Source organism: Miniopterus schreibersii (assembly GCF_964146895.1).
Source record: "Miniopterus schreibersii genome assembly, chromosome: 1".
NCBI classification, from domain to species: domain Eukaryota; kingdom Metazoa; phylum Chordata; class Mammalia; order Chiroptera; family Miniopteridae; genus Miniopterus; species Miniopterus schreibersii.
Window position 1 is genome coordinate 150,018,954 of NC_138101.1, and position 21,485 is coordinate 150,040,438.

The following is a 21,485-nucleotide window of genomic DNA, read 5'->3' on the forward strand; positions in this document are numbered from 1 at the left end:
CTTTTAAATTCTTATTATTAAGTCTTCATCTTTGCTACTGTACTTCCAGTAATTATTGTCTTTCTGAACTGAGTTTTCATGTATAAATCTGGCAGAAGATTTTCCATTCCTTCGTTGAGCTCTACAAAATAAAGGCTTTGATTCTAAATCCCTACAGTTTTTTGCCTTTAACCTGACTATGTGTGGCCTGAATTGTCTTTGCAGGAATTGACATTCTTTCTTGTGCTATGACAGTGAGCACTTCTGGGCAACAACTCGTATCCTGCAAGAAGACGAAGCTCAAAACAAATCCCCACAAACAACTCACATTGACAATTGCTCAAAGGCTCAATGACTTAATGCCTGATATTTCACAGGTATCGTGGTTTTCTTCCAGAAGTGAGAGTAATAAAAGGTAAGAACTCACCAAGGGATTTGTGATTCACCAGTTAAGCTCAGTCCTGCACAACTGTTATCACTGAATGTGGTTCCAAAAATGAGTAAAGTGATACACACAGATATATAATATAATGAGCCAGCACATATTTAAAGTGGAGTAAAAGAGCTTCCAGTTCAAGATAGCAAATTGAGTATGTCTTTCTACCTCCCTTGCCTTTCAGGTCCCACTGAAATGACAGAAAATACAGGTTGGTTGGTTTGTTTAAGAATAGAAACAAAACAGTGCTGGAAAATAAGAGTGGCTTATTTTAAAATTAAAAATTTAGTAAAGCTTCATAAATTTTTTAAAATTCTAGAAAATAAAATACAAATCAGATGGGATCAAGTTGGGGAAAAAAATAGGAACAGTTCTAGCCAAAAAAAAAGTTAGACAAGTGGTCTTCTCAATGGAGCCCAGAAAAGTTCCAAATTCAGTCAATAAATACAAAGATTGAGAGTGTGCTATAGATAGGGTAACAGTCCAGTTTATGCCTATTGTCTTGGCAAAATAATTAATAGGGTTCCCTTTCATTCTCAGAAGTGTCCTATTTTGGAAGATAAATTATCTGATCACCTTAGTTTTAGAGTCTCATCAGAATGATTAAATAATAATTGAGCCAGTTAAATCACATACCTCCTCTCTTCCCCACTAAAGGGAGTAGCCAACATGTTTGAGGAGGAAACCAAGGTTGGGTGTTCAGGTCTAAGACAGAAGTAATTCTGAATCTCCCCAGCAGCTGCAGCAGACTTGGGCCCTAGCAAAGCCTGCCTCACTGAGGTAGCTGTGGGATTTGCCAAACTGCTTGACTACCCCACAGTGCTATAGACTGAATGTTTGCATCCCCCTAGAATTCATATATTGAAACTTAATCCCCAATGTGTTTGGGGGACTTCGGAAGGTACTTAGGTCATAAGGGTGAAGCCCTCATGAATAGTGTTAGTGCTCTTATAAAGAAGACTCCCTTACCCCTTTCATCATGTGAGAACACAGAAAGAACACAGCTGTCTATGAACCAGGAAGCAAGCCCTCACTAACCACCAAATCTGCTGATGCCTTAATCTTGGACTTCCCAGACTACTCAACTACAAGAAATAAATTTATGTTGTTTGTAAGCCAACAAGTGTATGGTATTCTGTTACAGCAACCAGAACAAACTAAGAAAACCCTCTCTGTGAACTAAGAAAACCCTCACTGACTCTCCTATTCAAAGGAGAGGCCAAGCAGGGATAAAGACCTTTGCAACTGCACTAATCCATCCAGTCCTCCATTTGTAAATACAAACCAGCAACTGTAAGTCACCAGAAATCTGATGCAAACCAATAGCACAAAGGAGAAGGATCCAAGGGGAAGAGATAATGATAAAAACAGGTGGGGGAAAGGGGTTATTTTTTTTTTAATTCTAATTAGTACCTTGAAGATGGTCAAGAAGACATGGCTTTCATGAAACAAGAACAAGCTGATAGGAACAAAGAAAACAAAGAACAATAAAGAGTTCTTGGAAGTTAAAATGTTTAATGGACAAACTGTAAAATAATGTTGAAGAAATCTCCTAAAATACATACCAAAATGACAAAGACAAAAATGTGAAAAGAAAATTTAGGAGAAGGAAACATAAACAATAATTGGGAGGAAATATTCAAATAAAAAGAAGAAAATTTCCCAGCTCCAGAGTAAGACATAACTCTTCAAAGTGAAAGGGTCACCAAGTGCCAATCAAGATGAATAAAAGTGGACCCACAGATCTGCATAAAATTTTGAGCTCCAAAAACAAAGACAAAACATTAAAAACTTCCAGAAGAAAAAAAAAATTAGTCTCAGAGGCACAAGAATCAGACCATGAAATTTCTCATCCGTAACAAGGATAATAGAAGACGTTGGAGCGATGCCTTCCAGTTTTAAGGAAAAATGTTTTGAACTTAGAATTCTATACCCAGCCAAATAATCAAGTGTGAAGGAGCAATAAAAATATTTTCAGTCATGCAAGAGTGTTTACATACAAGACCATCTCCAAAATAACTACTCAAGATTATGTAACAGGAAAAAAATTTATTTTAAAAGTGGAGTGGAAGAAAACATAGGTGTGATTTTAACAAAGGGTGAAGCCTATGGGGGCAGGGTCCTCCCAGGGACCTTCCCTCTCCTCCTCTGCCCTCTCCTGCTAAAGGGATTTAGGGAGAGACATAGGCATGAGGAGGAGGCTGGTCCCCAGTCTGCGGGGGTGGTGCTTAGGGTAAAGTTTCTATGGTGAACAAGGGACAAAACCAGGGATGAGTTGGGGGAGGGCACTAAGACTATTTGTCAAAATCCACAGCTTTCTGATTCCAGAATGAATTTAAAAACAAATAAACAAAAACAGAAGTAGCACCCATCCCCTCTCCCCCACCAAGATTGTAGTGTGAGAGAAGAGGAGGGCAGATTCACCAAGGCCATAGCTCACTCACTCCTGACCAAGGGAGCAGGGTGAAGGACAGGGGCTCCTCAACAGATTGAGGGGCTGGGGAAACCAAAATAAAATGTCAAGTAAATTGTGTAGGAGTCCGGCTAAATGCTGGGCCAGAGCTGGGCCAAGCTAGGGGAGGGGGCCTCCCCAGGCTCAATGTGCCAGTTATTTTGCCGTGGCCTTGATTTCAACAGCTGATTCCTATGCCGTGGCAGACACCACTGTAATCAGGATCTCCTCTCCACACTTCTCAATCTCCTTGCGGAGATCTCTCTCAGGCAGACGAAGGGCCTCTCACACCTCCCTGCTGTGCTGGAGCTGTGATAGATACCCATCCTAGATGTCAGTCAGCTGGAAATTATTCATTTTTATGTTGGGGACATCCATATTATGAGTTGAAAGCAAATATATTCATATTTGTTCCCAGTAAAAGTGTCAATACCAACGAGGTGGGCCTTGGCATGGCCTTGCTTGCCACTCTTAGAGGTGGACATCCCCACAGTCTTACATGGCTGCCTTTGAGCACTGCAAAGCCATTCTTACATAATGCTGAGCACTGCATTGGGAAGGTGGCTGAGCCCCTGCATCTCCTGTCTCAAAATCCAAATCATCTGCCATTTTAAGAGGCTTCATTCCAACTCGTTCAACTGCAATCGCAGCCTGGATCTTGAAGCAAGAGACCCAAGATCTTCTTTCACCAAATTGTCCATGTAAGCATGTTTAAACTCATGACCTCTTGTAACCAATGGTTCCTCAGTGAAATAATGCCACTTTGCATTGTCATCATTAAGTAAGAGCAACCCTGAGTCCGTAGTTAAGGAACAGGACTCTTTCTTCAATTAGCAGCAGAGCATTTCGCCCTTCACCAAATGTGGTCTAGGAGACTGCCTTCAGGCAATTGGCTTTAGATCTCCAAATCATGAGGTGATGAAACACTGTGGAGAATTTGGGGTCTCTGTCTAAAATCCTCACGGCATGGACTGATATTTCCTCGGCAAGGACAATCCCAATCCAAAAGCTGAAAAGTGTCTCCACACGTGAGGTATCATTTGGGTTTTGGTGGTGGTGGTGGCTTTTGGGGGCTGGATTCGATCTCAGAAAAATTCTCTCGAGCCAAATCAATAACTTAAGCTTTTTCCTTTCTTAATGTTCTTTCATTCTTCACAATCTGGTCTGTGTGGTTGGGAGCCAAACCAATTCATTAAAGACATGAGGAAAGAACAATGAGTGGGGAGAGCTTTGAAGAAAAGAGTTCTCCAGTCTCCAAGATTTCCTAATTTGACTCCAAGAGCACACTCTCATACAATTGAAAGAGATGTGTCCCAAATCGGGGTTTCCTATTGAAACCAAGTGGTGACCTGCAGCTGGTGGGACTTACTGACATTTAAGCAGCAAACTAAGGAGAATCAAGGCCAAAAAAAGAAAAAAAATCTTCCCACAATTTTTTTTTATTCTTGTCCTCACAAAAAAACCTTGGAAACAAGAGTTAGGGGATTCAAACAAATAATAAAGGGCCTTGGGTTTGTTTTCCTCTTGACTGAGCCAGTTTGCTCATCAGGTCCAGATATTTGGAAATTTTAATTTATTGGGAGCTTGATTCCTCCCATGGCCTACTATATCTTCTCATAGAAATGTGAAAGTTTTTTACTGATGATTCTCCTTCCAGCATACATGAATTGCATTATACAAGATAAAAATAAAATCAATAAAATCTTTACATAAGCCCATGGCATGTAGCTGTCTAAGCACAGATTCACAACTGGAGATTTAAGATGTACTGTAATATAATGATAAGAGCTAATGTTTCTTGAACTTTTATTTAAAGCTAGGTACTATATGAAATGTTTCACATGCATTATTTCATCATCCTCAAAACAGTTCTATTTGGTACATAATATTATAATCCTCACTTTACAGATGAAGAAAATGTTTAGCAAGATTATGCAGTAGAATCAGAATTTAAACTCCAAACTGCCTCCCTTGTGAAAGAAATTTGAAAGGAATTCTGTGTATAAAGAGTTGGTCGGTGGTACTGTGCAGAGATGACTGGGAAGTGCAAATTAGTGTGCGCCTGCGTCCAGGTCAAGGAAAGAGAGAAGAGGCCTCTCTCATAGAATGCAATACTCCAGATGCCCTTCAAATCACACCCTCCCAGTTCACCTTGTGACCCTGTGACCTCTTACATTCCATTGCTTCACCACCGAAACCCTCCTAGAAAACCTGTCTGCCCTCTCTTGGGGCCCTTTGGGCAGCCCTTGTTGAGAATACTCTCCCAAACTCCTCTTTAAAACTTAGTGTTTTAGACTCTATTTATCTACATTCTTTTACAATTTAATTATCTATAGGGAAAACTGCATTTTTATTGACTGGGCCAGGACCAGAATGCTTTCTGTAAAGATGGAAAATAGCTTTATCTTTTTTACAGCACACCCATTCAAAAATAAAAAAGACAAAAAAAAAAAAAAACCAGGATCTACCCTAAGGATCACAAGAGTCCAGAAGAAGCTAGAGGACATTTAATTTTCCACGGTGAGATGCATTCCAGCCACCCAAGGGAAAGCAAGCCACCTGTCACAAAGTGAGAGGAAGAAAGGCCAGGTGAAAAAGAAAGATATGTGAGGAGGTCTCTCATCTGCTTGATACACAGGAAACTGTGTTTTTCAAAGCTTGTGGTTGTCATTTAGAAATGCATGGGACTATAAATTGCCTTCCTTTAGTACATATTGGTTTCTGTGTCTCAGACCCCTGAATCCATGTGGCAAATAAAATCTGCTGGAGCCAAGACGAAGTGATTTATTTATTCCAGAAATATTTCTTGAGCTCCTCTGAGCAAGAGTCTATTCTAGGCAATAAAGGAGAAACAAATAAGACAGTGATCTCCTTCAAAGGGTAAACATGCCCACCGATACCAGCACAGCAAGGAGGCAGAGGAGAGGCCCTAGCAGCCACGAAACCAGAGGGCAGGAAAGTCAGGTTCAAATGGGTGGTTAAAGGGGATCCCTACTTGCCCCAGGCAGCTCTGAAGGGAACTTATGCTGTAGACAAACTGTGGAGTGTGGTAGGTTGTTCTGCCAAGCACTTTATCCAAGCTGAGCTGTAGTCATCTAGTGAAAAGAGAAGGAATTTGGTAGAGGTGATCTGACACCTGAGATGGGGTGAAATATGGATTTTGCAAGCAAGAGAGCATCTCCAGTTCCTCCTCAGCTGTTCCTTCTAGTAGGGTTAAGTGTGAAAAGGCCAAAAGAAAAATTAGGAAACTCATTTTATTTATCTATTCATGAAGCATTCAAATAATACATATTTTTTTAAAGATATAAAGGAGACAGAACTTTTAGAAGAAAGGAAATCTGCCCTCTTTTCGCCCTCTCCTATGCCCTTACTCTAGTCCAGGCACCTCACCTCTCCCTGTGGCTGCTGCAGTAGCCTCCCCTTGGGGTTCCCTGCTTCTGCCCCTATACCCATGATCTATTTTCAGTAGAACAAAAGAGTGATCCTTTTAAAAATATATTCATTTCCTATTCCTGGTCTAGCAAATCACCACAAACTTAACTTCTTGAAACAACATAAATGTATTATATTATTATCCTGGAAGTCAGAAGTCTGAAAATGGATTTTACAGGGCTAAAATCAAGGTGTTTCAGCAGGACTGGCTCCTTCTGGAGGCTCTAGGGGAGACTCTGTTCCTTTCCATTTTTAGTCTTAGAGTCTGCCCACATTCCTTGGCTCATGGCTACATCACTCTGACCTCTGCTTCCATTGTCACGTCATGATCTCTGACTCTGACTCTCCTGTCTTCCTCTCATGAGGGCTCTTGTGATTACATTGGGCCCACCTGGATAATCCACAATAATTTTCCCATCTCAAGATCCTTAATTTAATCACATCTGCCAAGTTCCTTTTCCCATGTAAGGTCATATATTCACAGGTTCCAAGGATTAAGACATGGACATTTGACAGGGAAGAGGCATTACTCTGTCTACCACAAGAATCATCTCTTTCCTCTGCTCCAAATGTCCAGTGTCTCTTCTTCTCTAGAGAGAAATGAGTTTTTGCAGAAGCCTTTAGGGCCCTGATTGATCACACACCGGCCCTGTTGCCTCTCTGCCCTCAAGTCTCTACCAAAAGCAGAGACCTGAGAGCAGCACTAGAAATGAGTCTGCATTGTTCACTTGTTTGTTTTTATTTGCAAAAGTAAAATATTGTAGCAACAAAGGCTAAGATCATTGTCTCTTCCACTCTGATTTCCCCCCATCACCCTTTGCCTCATGTCAGATGGTGCTGGGCGAGCCTCCCATCTAGTACCAAAAAAAATGTCCCATGCCCTTTCCCTCTGGACACCAGCATTATTAAAATGTAGAGGAAAGCTCATTAGCCAAAACTAACCCCAAAGTTACGAGAAAGGTTTTATGAAGCCAGCACTGTCTTAAGTGTGTCACTGATGGGTCAGTAATGACTGGCACTTCATTGCACTGGCTTCATTTTTAGATAAACTAAGAAAATAAATGATTTTGAAAAAAACAAACCCAATTTTACAGACAAATTACTATAGTAGACAAAAAACAAGTTCAAACCAAAACTAATTTTTTCACAAGTATAACTACAAAACTGCTTGAGAAACAGCTTTCGGATTTGTTGCTATCCCATGGGGATAAACCCAAGCAAAAATATAAAGGGGACATCTGTAATACTTTCAATAGTAAGGATAACTATAAAAATAAATAAATAAATATTAACACACATACATGTACTTTTACAGGCATCGATATGGTACCTATAAGGGTAGGTTCCATGTCTTACTCATCTTGTTTATCACCAACCCTTTACTGCAGGACCAACCCAGCCCAGCACCTGCTAGAGAGGGTATGCTCAAAAAGCGCCTGAGAAGCAGGTATACAGACTTCAACCAGAGAATGGCCTCATCTGTAGACACAGTAAAATGAAGTGCCGAGTGTCCACAATACTCTGAGGGGCACACAAAAATGTATAAATTTTCATATATTTTTAAAGTCAAGAGAAAAAAAGTAAATATAATAATAATGTGTACATAGTAATGAATTTGATCTGGATTATATTTGTCTTTATGCCCACAATCATAAAATATAATTTTTAATATTTTTTGGAGGAAGGGCCCACAAAAGACATATGAGAGCCTGGTCTGATTTTTCCCACCCCACACTCTATACACATACAAAAAGGCTTCCTTGTGGAGTAATGCATGCCAGCTCCACAACCCCCACTGTGGAGTTCAGAACAGCTTTAGCTGGTTTAAAGAAAACCCCTAATTATCTACTTCTGTTGTTTCCCACATTACCGAGCTACATAAAATCTAAATTAAGTATTTTACATATGAACAATGTTCTTCTTGATTGCTTTGTAGAAAAGCACATATATGCTTTAAATTGATTTGTCTTCAGGCCTCCTATCCAAGCTATACAGAAAGGATGAATTACAAAGGACAGAAAATAGACTGTAGTCATCATGTTTTAAATATTTGAGTCAATTAGCTGGAATTTTTTCCCTCTTGAAGAATGTGAGATTTATAGAAATGTGGAGATAATAAATAATAAAACTTATCTGGGAGAAAATAATTGTTTTCCCACAACACCATGGCTAGCCTGTTATATTTTCATATACATCATCAATGACCCAAGCTTCCTGATGATGCTGTGAAATTTCATATAAATGAGAGTGTGCCTTAATTAAATGCTGCAGATATTATATATCGCAATGAGGTAAAATACCACTTCTGCATGACTTTTCCCCTGACAACCCAAGGCTGGTTAGAGGTCTGTGCTCCTCTTGGTAAGTACACGGCTTGCAGTAATGCTTAGTCAACTATTTTTAAGTTATCACTGCTACAGTAAATTTGACAACTGTGTGAGGATACATGTATTGTATTGAATCATAAACAGCTACTTGAAGTCTAGAAAGGTCAGCACTACCTCACCTATCATAGGGGCTCAAAAACATTTGTTTACTCACTATATAAGTAAATGACTATTTCAGGTTATAAAAGCTCTCCAGTCTATACCAGATCTATAGGAATGCTATAACCTAAAGATTTCCATAAGTCACAATCATGATGATGCAAATGATAGTGACACAAATGTCAGTCCCTCAAGTCATGTGGCTATTGTAACAAGTGCAAGAGGAAGGGACAGCTCTCAGCTCTCTCTGAAAATCAGCCCCAGAGCAGGTACAGACTCAGCTGTGTCACCAAAACATAGAAAACCCTGCAACAATAACTCCTACAGAAACTTATCCCTGTTGAAGCTGGTCAAGCTAATGTTTACACTCTTAAGATTATACTAGTGATTTGATATAAATAAATCATTTCACTTGAAAAATTAAAAAATAATGACAATAGCTCTAAACTCCTATTTTGTTATTGGAAATAATGACAGTATTGCCCCAGAGGCTATAACTAATGGCCTCTGAGTAGAAACTACATTGAGACAGATTTCAGCTCATTATGAGGCTGAATGTTGCAATAAATAAGTGCCCAAAAATGGAATGGACTGCACTGTGAAACAATTGCCTCTCGAAGTAGGTTAATCAACTGTCAGAGATGTTATTAGATGGAGGAACAGTGCATTCGATCAATTCTAATCCAGCCTTTAGTCTCTAAAAAGTCTATGATCAAATATAAAGAAAATAGCACTAATTAATTTAATACATGTCCATTAAAGAAAAAAATTGCATAATGGTCTGTTACTAACTAGAGGCAAAAGAGAACATCAATGCTCTCTGGCTGGGATGCTATATTAAAGAAACTGGAACACCGTTCATGCTGTTCAGCTAGACCAATTACTCAACCAGAAAAACAACATGTGTTTCCTGCCATCATGAACCAAAATTATTTCTAACTGTGTGATCTTAGTTTTAAATATTGGTGTATTTATACAGTGTAACACTGCTTTGAAAGAAAAAATGATGAACAAACTATTGATACTCGCAACTATATGGATGGGTGTCAGGAAGCCTTATACTGAGTAAAAGAAGCAATACACAAAGAATATGTGCTGTATTACTTCTTTTATGTTAGTTTCAAAAACAGGCAAAGCTACTCTGATAGAAATCAGAAGATGGTTGTGTGGGGTGCAGGGAGAATGAATGAAAAGGAGCATAAGGGAACTTTCTGGGGTGGTAGAAATATCTTGCTGTTAGGTGGTAGTTATGCAGGTGTATACAACTGTCAAAGCTTATCAAACTCAACACTTTCGATCTGTGTGTTTTGGGTATATAAATTACTCCTCCAGAAAATAAAATTTAATTTAATCTAAAAATCATGTTCGCTTTGTATCACTGGAAGAACTTAATACTTACCAAGTGGTTTCTTTTTACTGCAGAACATGATTCGCCGATGACTCTTCACCAGGCCTCAACAGTTGGCCTACATAAGGAAACAAGAAAAGTACACAACATTAGTATTTGAAAAGTGCACATTAACCATAGATTTCCATCCTTTAACTTCCTTCCGAGTCGGATCTAGGTCAGTAGGAAGTCATTGGCACAATAAGGAATAACAGATCCCATGTCTCAGGCTTAATCTAACTAGATAAGAATAATTCTATACAAAAATAATCTCTTTATACCATAAAGACTATATAGACAAATTTAAGGTAGGCAAAAGTGCACTAGTCAATTTGGCATTAAAATTGAGCCAAATTTTCTAATGTATCCCAAACCCTATAAATCAGAGTATCTCGGGGTGAAGCTCCAACATCTGCCTTTTTATTTTTAATAACAGTTGACCTACAATATTACAATTAGTTTCAGCTGTACAGCATAGTGATTGGACATTTACATAAGTGTCTGCCTTTTATTCAAGTGTTATCAGTGATTCCTTCCCACAGCTGGAGCTGGGAACCACTGCTAAACCCTGGGAGTTCCTTGGGAGAGGAAACCATCAGCTAGCTTCTAGAGAAACAAAACACAGTTCAAAATTTTTTCTCAATTTATTCTCATGTGTATAGTCTTCTCCAGGGAATTTAAATAATTTTCTTAAAAAAAACAGAATAATGTCATTATTATCTTTCTTTTTTTTCCCCTATGTGTGGTCTAATTTCTTTCATATGATAAACTCTATTAAAGATTTATAATAAACAAAGGGGCAAACAAATGATTTCAAACATTGGGAACCCAGTAGACCATGGAAATGAACTCAGGCACTGTAGCAAACACACCACAAGGTAGGCAGAGGTACTGAATGCATGCTCTTTTGGTTAGAAAGGGAAATATTGTTTGCTGCCTACTCAAAGAAGCGGTGGGGCAGGATGCAGTAAATATACCTGAAGAAGTTGGTCAGTCATACGGAGACCAAAAAAGAAGAGCAACACTTATGGCTTAGGAGTCACAAGAAAAGGGGACGCAGGAAAGTTTATCAACACCCTCTGCTGCCCTAAAAATCTTTCAGAGTCTAAAAAGCCTGAACCATTGATATTTCTCCCTGGCTTGCTTCCCAGATCCGTGAGTTCCCATCCACCACCCCCAGGAAAAGCAACAGCCTCCTGAGGGCACAGCCACCCCTGGGGTATGCCTGACAAGCTGGGCCATCAATACTTTGTGGAACCCACTGCTTTTCTAGGAACCAGTTACTAAAACCCATAAATCTGAGCAAGAAGATGGGGATACTGCTGCCAGGTGCTGCCAAAAGCAAGGACAGCTCCTCAAATATATAACTCTTTTGTTCCTTCTCCCACATCTTCTATCAACTGCCAGCAAGGCTGCCCAAGACAATCCCTCCATCCCCTCGTCACCCCTCGCCCCACCCCAGCCTCTAGGATGTGCCTGCTGGCCAGTGATTGCTTCCCTTGCATTCCTCCTAACAGTTCCCTGCTCCAGCCTTGACCACCTATAGACCAGGGTCCACATTGAAGCCAGAGTCATCCTTATAAAAGGTAAAGGGCATCATGTCACGCACTAGCTTAATATCCTCCAATCACTTCCATTGGCCTGGGGGGGGGGGGGGATCAAATTCTAACATGATTTTTTGGACCCTCTGCAACCTGGTCCCTGCTCATCTTCTAGCCTGATTCCTGATCACTCTCCTCACCACCCTCATTCCTCCTTGCACATCTAGACTTCTTTGTGTTCAAGGGCCTTCATGCATGCTTTTCCTTCTGCCTGTTATGATCTAATCCGATCTCCAACCCTTTCATCTGACTAACTCTTACTCATCTTTTCAATATCAACTCATACATCCCTTCCTCTAAAAGGTCTTCCTAGTGCCCCAAATCAGAGATAGGAGCTCCTCCTATGTGCTCCCATAGAATCCAGAACTTTCCATTCCAGAGCCCCAATCTCTCTAGAATAGATTTGCCTGTTATATTGGCTGTTTCCCCATTAGTCCACAAACTCCAGTAGGGAACAGACCTCATCTATCTGGTCCATAGTTGTATCTCCAGTACCTGGCATATGGCAGTGCTGAATAAACATTTGTTAAATGAAAAAAATTATTGGTGTCAGTTTCTAAGAGGAATGGAACAAGGGCTTCCTGATGCTATAAGGCACTTCTCTTTTAGCAACTATCCCTTCCCAGACTCCAGCCCCAAGTGCCTTAGATTTTCCCAAGCTAGGCCATCATGGCTTTCTTGGCTGCTCCCTCCCTCTGGCTTGACCCCATCCTCCTGTACCCAGCCTAGGAAGAATCTCAAAGGATGAGCAATATTTGGTTAACAGTAGAAAGGGTGTTGCAGGGAAATTGAAGAGCACAAAAAAGAAGGGGGATCTGAGCAAATCTTGCTGGGGGAGACAAGAGGAGGCACTATGGTTATTAAAAAAAAGATTTGGAAAAAGGGTTTTTTGAGGTGAAGACTTCCTGTGAGAAATAACATAGACAAAAGTGGGTCTTTGTCCTTGAAGGGCTATCTCTGTTCCAAAAAATATCGTCACAACAACAGAAAAAAATAGCAACAGGGAGAGGGGGGAATGGATTCTGAGACAATGACATATAGATCGGGTGGCCCCATCTGGCTGGAAGGTTAAGGCTCATCAGCAAGTTCTAAGCCAATTTGTTAGGGCTTGAAAACTCTCTGGGGACTAAGTGAGCGTGCTCTGTCTTCATGGGCTCAGAGTCCCTGGAGCAGGTGGAAGGAAGAGCAATTCTTTAAGAATTTGGCAAAAGGGACTCTACACCCTAACAGGTGGCAATGAAAATGCAGGCGGAAAGAAGAAATTCAATCTCTTGGGAAGTTCATAAGAGTGCTGGCCCTTGGCCAACTTATTCTTTCTTTCTCCTTATTGGTTTGTTAGGCTGTTTTGAGGGATTGGTACTAACAGATAACCATTACAAAAGATGAACCTAAACATATGTGTGCAATATAAAGGTAACTAAAGAGAAACTATCCGTGTAACCCTTTCCTTCTCTTATTTTAGATCCTCCTGTAAGAACTTCTCATTTTAAAGGCCCCTACAGAATCAAGCAGAAAGCCCTACCATATTCTTCCTAAAGCTACCTTTAAGTCATGCAGCTATTTCATTGCTTTTACTTTCTCTAATACCATTTCCAAAGTGTCTTGGAAACCTTTTATTTCAAAGACATTGAATGAATCTGTTTTTTAAATTTTAGCCATTTTTGCTTTTATACAAAATATTCTTTACTTCATAATTAATCCAGAGTGATAATATGATCACTGCTGTACAAATTAAATAATATTTCTATAAGATTTATGAAAGGTATCTCTTATTAATGATCTCATTCAACTGTTTTTATTCTCTAAGACATAAAGTTACAAGAAAAATTAAGAACTGGCCTTCAGGTCTATGCTTCTTCCAATCTTTTCCTTATAACAGCGTGAATTCGGGTGTATTCAAGGAGGAGTCATACTAATGTAACAGATTCTAGTTTCACTTAGAGAAAGTAAAATTCAGTCCTTTCATTCTTGCACATTTATCAACTCACCAAAATACTCCAGTTGACACTTGCTTCACCTCTAAAGGATGTCGGAGTAAAGAAAAAATCATCTTTTGTTGAACTTTTGGATCAGTGGAGGTCTAAGGAAACGGTAAACGAAATCAGGTGAGAGAAAAGGTTTGCTAAAGTGAAATCTAGCTCTAGAAATAGGAATTTAGGATTTTGAAATTCAACCACTTACAGGTGTTAAAGCAAATAATATTTACATGAATACATTCCATCTTTTTTAAATCGCCCCAAAGCAAAGGAAAAGAAAAAAAGAAAGCTGTTGGGCAGGTCTATCTTACCCCTGATTTCATCTTATGCAAGGGATTAAAATGGTGTTTCCTTGTGTGAAAGTCCTTGAGGTGTTTTATAAGAAATAGAGGTATGGGAAAAGTAAGAAGAGAAAAGAGTAGCTAAGAAATAATAACTATTTTAGGTACATTAATTCATTTAAAATGCTATGAGTACTTTTTTTAAAAGATTGAAAGTTATGCTTGCATGAAAAATTTATTATTTTTTACATTTCAAGTTCAGGTCACAGAAAATAATTCTTCTAATTTAAAAAAAATGGCTCCAGTTTGTGCAGGGAAAATAAGGAATTGGTTTCAGACAACATGAGATTGAGAGTGATAACAAGACATCCAGGTTGAAGCAGCAAAAGATGGCATCTTGTCCATGTTATGATTCTTCTGGGAGGTCCCGCCTTATAGTGAAAATAGGTACACCCAGGTAACCTGATGCTTGAAGCAAAGGATTAAGTGCAAATGCCCTTTAATGATTTGAGGCCATTCAACAATCAAGTTATTATAGTTAATTCCCCCTACTCCAATTCCATGATCACTAGGCAACCTGCTGATAATAATTTGGTTTCCCACAGAAGTCGGCCTGCAGGGAAAGAGTGCACTAGTCATGCTGAAGTGAGCATGTCAGTTTTCCTGACAGTTTTATTACACATTTTTTTAATTGATTGATTTGAGAGAGAGAGATTTGTACTTCCACTTATTTATGCATTCATTGGTTGATTCTTGTATGTGCCCTGACTGGGGATTGAGCCCTCAACCTTGGTTTACAGGGAAGATACTCTAACCAACTGAGCTACCCATCCAGGGCCTATTACACATTTTGAATGAATACATTGTCATTTTTATTTTATATCAGCAGTCTCCTGAGCTAATATTAGTCTGCCCCAGAAAGTTAGATCTGGTTTTGTATGCTACTGTAGTATGGTCCAAAGTCTACAGGACAAACAAACAACTCTGGCCATAGTAAATTCACCAAGAGGCCTCCAAGGGGACAGCCTACTGACCTGCTCAAAGGACAACAGGATGTGGTGACTGGAAGTTTGTCCTTTGGAGTCAAACAGCCTGATCTTGGATTCCTGCTTTTTCCACTAACTCATCACAGAATAGGGGCAAATGAGCTCTATAAGCCTCAGAACCCACCCAGAGGAGCTGTTGCGGATGGAGCATACAATGAAAGTGTGTTATAGCAGTTCTCTTTAAGGTTTTATTTGTCAAAGTATCTACATAAGTGTTAGGATGAAATGAGAACAGTGAATGTAACTTCAAGACATTCTGCAGTAAAATAAAGGAGATAAGTGTAAATAGGTAATAAGACTTTAAAGAGAAGATGTGTTTGCCATAGGAAGACAGAGCCATGGGTACCAACTGAGGGAGCAGAACCAGTGGAAAGAGAAAGATTGAAACTATGAGGTAAAGTGACAGAGAGGCAAAGGAATTAGAGGAGAGTGGGAAAAAAAAGGAGCCAGGGCAGTTGGGGAAGAGACAGGAGCAATCAAAGCTAGGACAGGAGAGTAGCATGGGACAGATTATTGGGAGCTCTTTCTGGGCAAGTAAGCCCAGGTGAACCCCTCCCTGCCTGGCTTCACCTCAGGGTCTAGGGAAGAACTGGAGTGTCCCCAGTGGGAGGAGAACTCTACTTCCTCTGAGTAGTGGGTTTTCTCCTGTTCTCAGGACTCAAGGACAAGATGGGCCAAGGAGAAAAAGACCCATCCAGCTTCAACAAGCCCAACCCCAGACTTCACACCCTGTGAGGACTTCCTGCCCTCCTCTCCTCCTATTTTCCAGTCTCTGTTCTGTTCTGCTTGCTTTCTTCTTTCCCCAGCTCTGCTTCCTCTTCTCCTCTGGGGACATTTCAGGAGAGACTTTTAGGATAACAGGATTCCAATCCCAGCTCAGTTACTTTCTCTCTAGTTGTACTCTGGCCAAATTACTTTCCCTTCCTAAGACTCAACCTCTGAATCTGTAAAATAGAGATAATAACGCCTTCCTCCCAGAGGTGTTGTGAGGTTAAATACACGTGTATATACAGCTCACTCCATAAAGGTGTTTCCTCCCCACCTTCCCTCCTCCCCAGTCTGTCTTTCCTACTTCCTACCTTCTCTCCTCTTTCAATCTCCAAGTTTCCTTTTCCTGTTTCCCTAACTTTCCTTCATATTTCTCACTACAGCACTTGCTCTCTGAGGACTGACCTAACCAAGAGTGGAAAAAGAAGGGGGCTTCCTCGGAGGCCAGCACCAGGGTGAGCTTAGGTGAACCTTGGAAAGCCCATCTGCTTGAGCAATAGTGGGATCTGAGGATGGGAAGTTGTGATGGCAGGTAGGGAACCAGCCCCTCTCTCCTTGTGATGCCCTCCATCTTCTCTGGTCCTACCCCTACCCTTTCCTCCCACTGGCCCTAGGTTCCCAGAGGCTGAAAAGCAAAGCCTCATTGAGTCCTCCCACCCCTGGACATGCGACCTTGTAGTCATATCTGCTGGCAATCATGCCTGCCAGCCCAAGGACATTCCCCAGGTTCCCTAGGGCCAGGCCCCTAAGGGATATGGGTGCTGAAGCACAGCTCTAAGACCCCAGGGAAGGTAGATCTTGGTGAGGCAGGGAAATCTCAGCCTTGGAAGACCAATGAGGGATAAGAATCAACCCAGGCTTCTGTCTTGTGTGTGTACAACTTTAAGTATGATGTAAGGGTGGAAGGTGTATATAATGTTTTAATCATATTTGGTGTCAGTGACAGCTGCCAAGAACCAGGTTGTAGATATTGGGCAAAATAGAAGTAAAAAAAAAAAAAAAAATTAAGCCAGTCTGTGTGTATATGTGTGTTTATAAAAGTGATGGTTAGTACAGCCAAATGTATGAATTGCTTAGCAATTATATCTAACTACCATGCCTCGACGATAAATTATTTCATTTCCCATATAATATATATCAGGTTGATTTTGTTGTGAGTTTTCACATCAACACTGAAGTCTGCTTACATTCTGTCCAGCATGCAGCTGTTACCAAGCCACAAAATTCTGAGTGGTGGGAACCCAGCTTCCCTCCCTCCTCTTGTTTATCTCTTGCTCAGTTTCCAAGTTAGTATCCTAGTTTCCTTTCCTCTTCCTTTCCTAGACTGCTCACTGCCTTCCTTGTGTGTTTTCACACTCTTCCCCATCCTGCCTTTCTCTTCCAAACATGCCTCCGCTGACTTGGCCCTTCGCCCTCCCCTTCTCACTTCCCTATTCATCCACCAAAGAGTCAGAGGGCTGGGTTTGGTCCTGCTATCTCTGTAACCTCCAGGAAGTTCCCCTCCCTTCTAGGTCTTGGCTTTATCTGTAAACAGAGACAGTCAGGGTAACTCATAAGGGGTCATTTGGCAATCTAAATCAGGTCATGACTATAAAGAAATGAGCACAGTGTCTCCTGTTACAAAGTTAATACTCAAAAAAGAAAGCTCTTAATATTAAGTATATTTTTAACTCTCTACCAGTAGAAAAACCTCCTATCAAATTTGAGAGCCATCCCTACTGATGTTCAATCATCAAACAATCAAATTTGAGAACCATCCTTACTGATGTTCAATCATCAAACATTTACCAGGTGCCTATTCTATGTCAAACCTGGGCTGGATAGAGGGAGGCAAGGATCATTAGGCCCCATCTGTCCTTCGAAAGCCACATGGAAGAATCATTTGAGTGCCAAGTGCAGGGCTATGATAGAAGGAGGCACCAAGAACTATGGATTCAGAGGGAAGGGAGTCACCAAGTTTGCTTTGCAGAGTCAGCTAAGACCTCACTAATGGTGATTCCAAGTAGAATCCTTTTGAAAGAAAAAAGAAGAGTTTGCTTAAAAAACGAGGTAAGGTCAGGTAAAAGGAGCAACATGTGGAAAGATCGAATGTGAAAGAGAAGAGAGGGTTTGGGGAGCAGTAACAATCATGGCAACCAGGCTGTAGGAAGCATGGAGGAATGTGGTATGATAGGCGGGCAAATAGATAAGATATGGATTCTGAAAGAAGTCATAATCTTCATCATTGTTGTCATCAACACTATCATTCACTGGGTACTTGACCTCATGCTAAGCACTTGACATGTATCATTTCATTCAACCCTCACCAAAACTCTATAGGCACAGACTACCATTATCCCCACTTGATAGCTGAGGTGACACAGAGCATCTCTATGGTCAAGAGCCTCTGGTTGATCCTGCGGGTAATGGGAAGCAGAAGAGGTCTCTCTGTAGAATGTATGATTAGAATCCAGCCCCCCCTTGTCCATTGCCTTTGCTCCCTTGTTGTCTCTATGCAAGTGCATGCTGTCAAAGAGTTTAGGAAGGTTGCTTGCACAGCGTGGACCGGCATGGAAAGAGACAGGGGAGCAATGACAACAGGCCCGTGGAGCTGGATTCTAGAAATGTTGCTGCAGTTGAATTGACAGAGTCTATAAAAGGCCCATGTATTAGGGTGTAGAACAAGGAGAAATCTGGGGAGAGTTTCAGGTTTATTGCTTGGGACAATGAGGGGATAGAGGTGCTATTATCTAAAATGCCAAATACAACAGTGAAGGGGGGAGGGGAAGGTGTAGGGGCAGGAGCAGGAACTGGGCCAGGAGAATAAGTTCAGTTTGAATACATTAGGCTGGAAAGGCCCCTTGTTCACTGAAAATATCCTCAGCACTAAAGAGAAAAGACAGACTTGTAGACTTGGAATCGACATATAAGGGAATGTTGCAGTCATGGGAATGAATGATCTCACCCCGGAAGAACAAGAATAAAGAAAAGTGAGGAGAGGACAGAGGGGAAGGGTGGGTCAATAAAAGGACAAGGACAGAGTCCTAGGGGACACTCAACCTCAAATGAAGGGTCATAGACAGACGCACTGGAGTTAAACGCTGTGGCTTTCCTAACTGTGCCTTCCTCTGGGCACCTCACCCAGGGCCTGGCAGAGGTAGGTGCTCAACAAAGAGGAGCTGAGCAAGGAAAAGGGGAGAGGAAAGAAAGGTGGCCTCAAATTAAGGGAGGAATGTGTTTCCGCAAATACAATGATCAATAATAGTTAACATTTACACTCAGAAATTTATTTGTTAATACTTGAAAAATATGTAATATTGCTAAGAGGTTAAGTTAGACTTTAGGCATGTGCTACAAATGTGTCGCATTTGGAGGTTACCATTGACTATGACTTTTCATGAGAAATCCTGAAAACAAATACTAGCATCTAATTCTTGTCCATGCCATGCAAGTACCTAGAATACATACATTAAGAAGTTTTCTTTCAAGGAGAGCTACAATTTCCAGTTTATTTTGAAATAATAGGTTAAGTTTTTTCCTACTAAATGAAAATTTCTAGTTTCCCATGTAAACACAAAATAAAATCCTCCTGTGCAAAAAAAGTAAATCTGCCAAGGGCACGAAAAAATCACTTGCCCCCTCCTTTTTAATGATGTGTGCATGCTGAAACAATATAAAAGCACAAAATAAACAAATCCATGTTAAAAATTACTCTGAATTTACATTTTGCAGCAAAGGCTACTAGCATGGAGCAACACCTGAGCAAAGGTGACAGTTCATGGGCGCAGGTGTTGGAATCACATATGTGATACTATATTTCCTCATCTTCTTTCTAATAAAACTTCAGCCCCCAATTAATGTTTCTTGCCAGTTTTCTTTTTCTTCAAAACAGCTAATTGTTAACCAGGGACCTGAGACTCCCTCATGTCTATCAACAAAGCAGCTGGAAGAATGATTTTTTTTTCTGTTCAGACACATCTCAGAACTGAAAACATATCCCTCAAGCCTCAGAGGGAAAGTTGAGTGGCAAACTGCTTACATCCAAAGCATGAACTGACTACAGAATGAACAACACCTTGAACAGGTGCACTAGGTACAAAACCCCCTGGAAAAAACTAAAAACAACCGCTACCAGAGGAAATGACAAATACCCACAAACCAAAAAAAAAAATGGGCATCGATGTTACTGCCATTGCTGTTTAGTAGGTGATGATAACAGGATAAAAATTTTCAACTTAAAAAAAAAAAAGCAAGTGTCCTCTTTCCCAAACCCAACTAACTTTCCCCAAAATTATGTCTTAATAAGAGTAGAATAATAAAGGCTACTTGCTAAGCCTCAACCACACAGAAGATAGAAACAGCAACCTGGAAAAGAGAAAAAGAAAGCCCCAAAGAGCGCACAGCTAGCACTCCTCTTAGTCTCACCAATTCACCAAGTCTTGAAAGCTCCCCACCGACTCACCTCGGCCTGGACCTAACCCTCTCGCCCAAAGGGGAGATCTCCCAGCTGTGCAGGAAGATCAAACAGGTACCCATTCCACGACCACATCAGTGAGAAAAGCAAGGCTATTCTGCAAGCTCTAGTAATCACGTAGAAAACAAGCTGGGTCTCTAGGGGACATTCTTGAAAACCTGAGACCAACTCCGGGAAACACTCTTGACCACTTACCACTACGGAAGCAGCTAAGTGGCAGATCAGAATCAGCACCTACCAGAAAAAGAGGAAGACGTTGTAGGAAAGCAGTTTCGCTAACCAGTGAGGAATTGGGAGAGAAAACGCTCCTTGGAAAAATACCAAAAAGCCCAGGAGAGTATCTCCTTCGATGGTTGCCTGCTGCTGCTGCCAGGGCAGAACTGGTTAATCTTGGAGAAACAAAAGGAAGCTCCCTAGAGGCTGGCTTCGGGAGGATGGCTTCCTCTGTGGGAACCAAGAGTTCAGAAGGATGGCAGCGGACCACGGAAGGGGTCACCAGCCACCACTTCTGCTTACCAAACTTATCAGCCCTTGGCCCGGGGAGGGAAACAAACACCCTTGAGTCCCCACCTGTTTTGCCCAGAAAGGGAGGCACTAGCAAGGGTCTGCTTGTGTGTTTTCCTAAGCACTGCAAGGGGAGTTCACCTCTTTGGGTGAGAGCTAAGCCCACTCAAGCAGCCTTGGACGGCAGAGCCGTGGCGCTTCCTGTTTCCCAACATCCTTAATTTCGCCTCCGAAGAAGCAAACCGTTAACCCTGAGGATGCCGACGAACAGATGCACACAGGAAATGCGCTTGACTTTCAGTTCCAAATCGCTTTGAGAGACTTCTGGGTTTTGAGATGGGATTAGATGAACACAAAATATTTTGGTTTGCGACTGTTTTTAAATGAAAGGATTATGGCTCACTTTAACTATGTCTAAAGCCATTTATGGATTTTCCAGAAGTTGCATCAGATTTGCAGTTAAGTACTGAACCCAAATATGTTTTAATCACGTCTCTATCACCAGAGCAAGCTGATCCCCTGTGCACTGTCAACTCCACTCTTCTAGAACATTCTGGTGCTGAGCCCTGAGCTTTCCACAGAGCCAGATCAGAGAGAAAGGAGGGCCTCTCCCTACCGAGGCTCCACAGACACAAGTAACTGCAAATTCTTGAAACTAGAATGATAGCTTTCTTTTTTGGATGA

At 41.0% G+C, this 21,485-nt stretch overlaps 1 protein-coding gene across 2 annotated transcripts in view; it reads right to left on the bottom strand.

Moving 5' to 3' along the window:
- ATP8B4 (ATPase phospholipid transporting 8B4 (putative)) overlaps nt 1–20,489 on the bottom strand; it is a 189,160-nt gene extending 168,671 nt beyond the window's left edge. Inside the window, exons 1-3 of one of the 2 annotated variants that reach the window (XM_081140667.1) lie at nt 20,286–20,489; nt 13,762–13,853; nt 10,185–10,251 (exon numbers count right to left, since the gene is read on the bottom strand). In XM_081140667.1, the coding sequence (XP_080996793.1) occupies nt 10,185–10,212 (28 nt within the window). In that variant the 5' untranslated portion in view covers nt 10,213–10,251; nt 13,762–13,853; nt 20,286–20,489. The remainder of the gene's footprint in view (nt 1–10,184; nt 10,252–13,761; nt 13,854–20,285) is intronic. The other variant, XM_081140668.1, reaches the window with a different exon arrangement.
- Between the last annotated feature and the right edge of the window lie 996 nt (nt 20,490–21,485).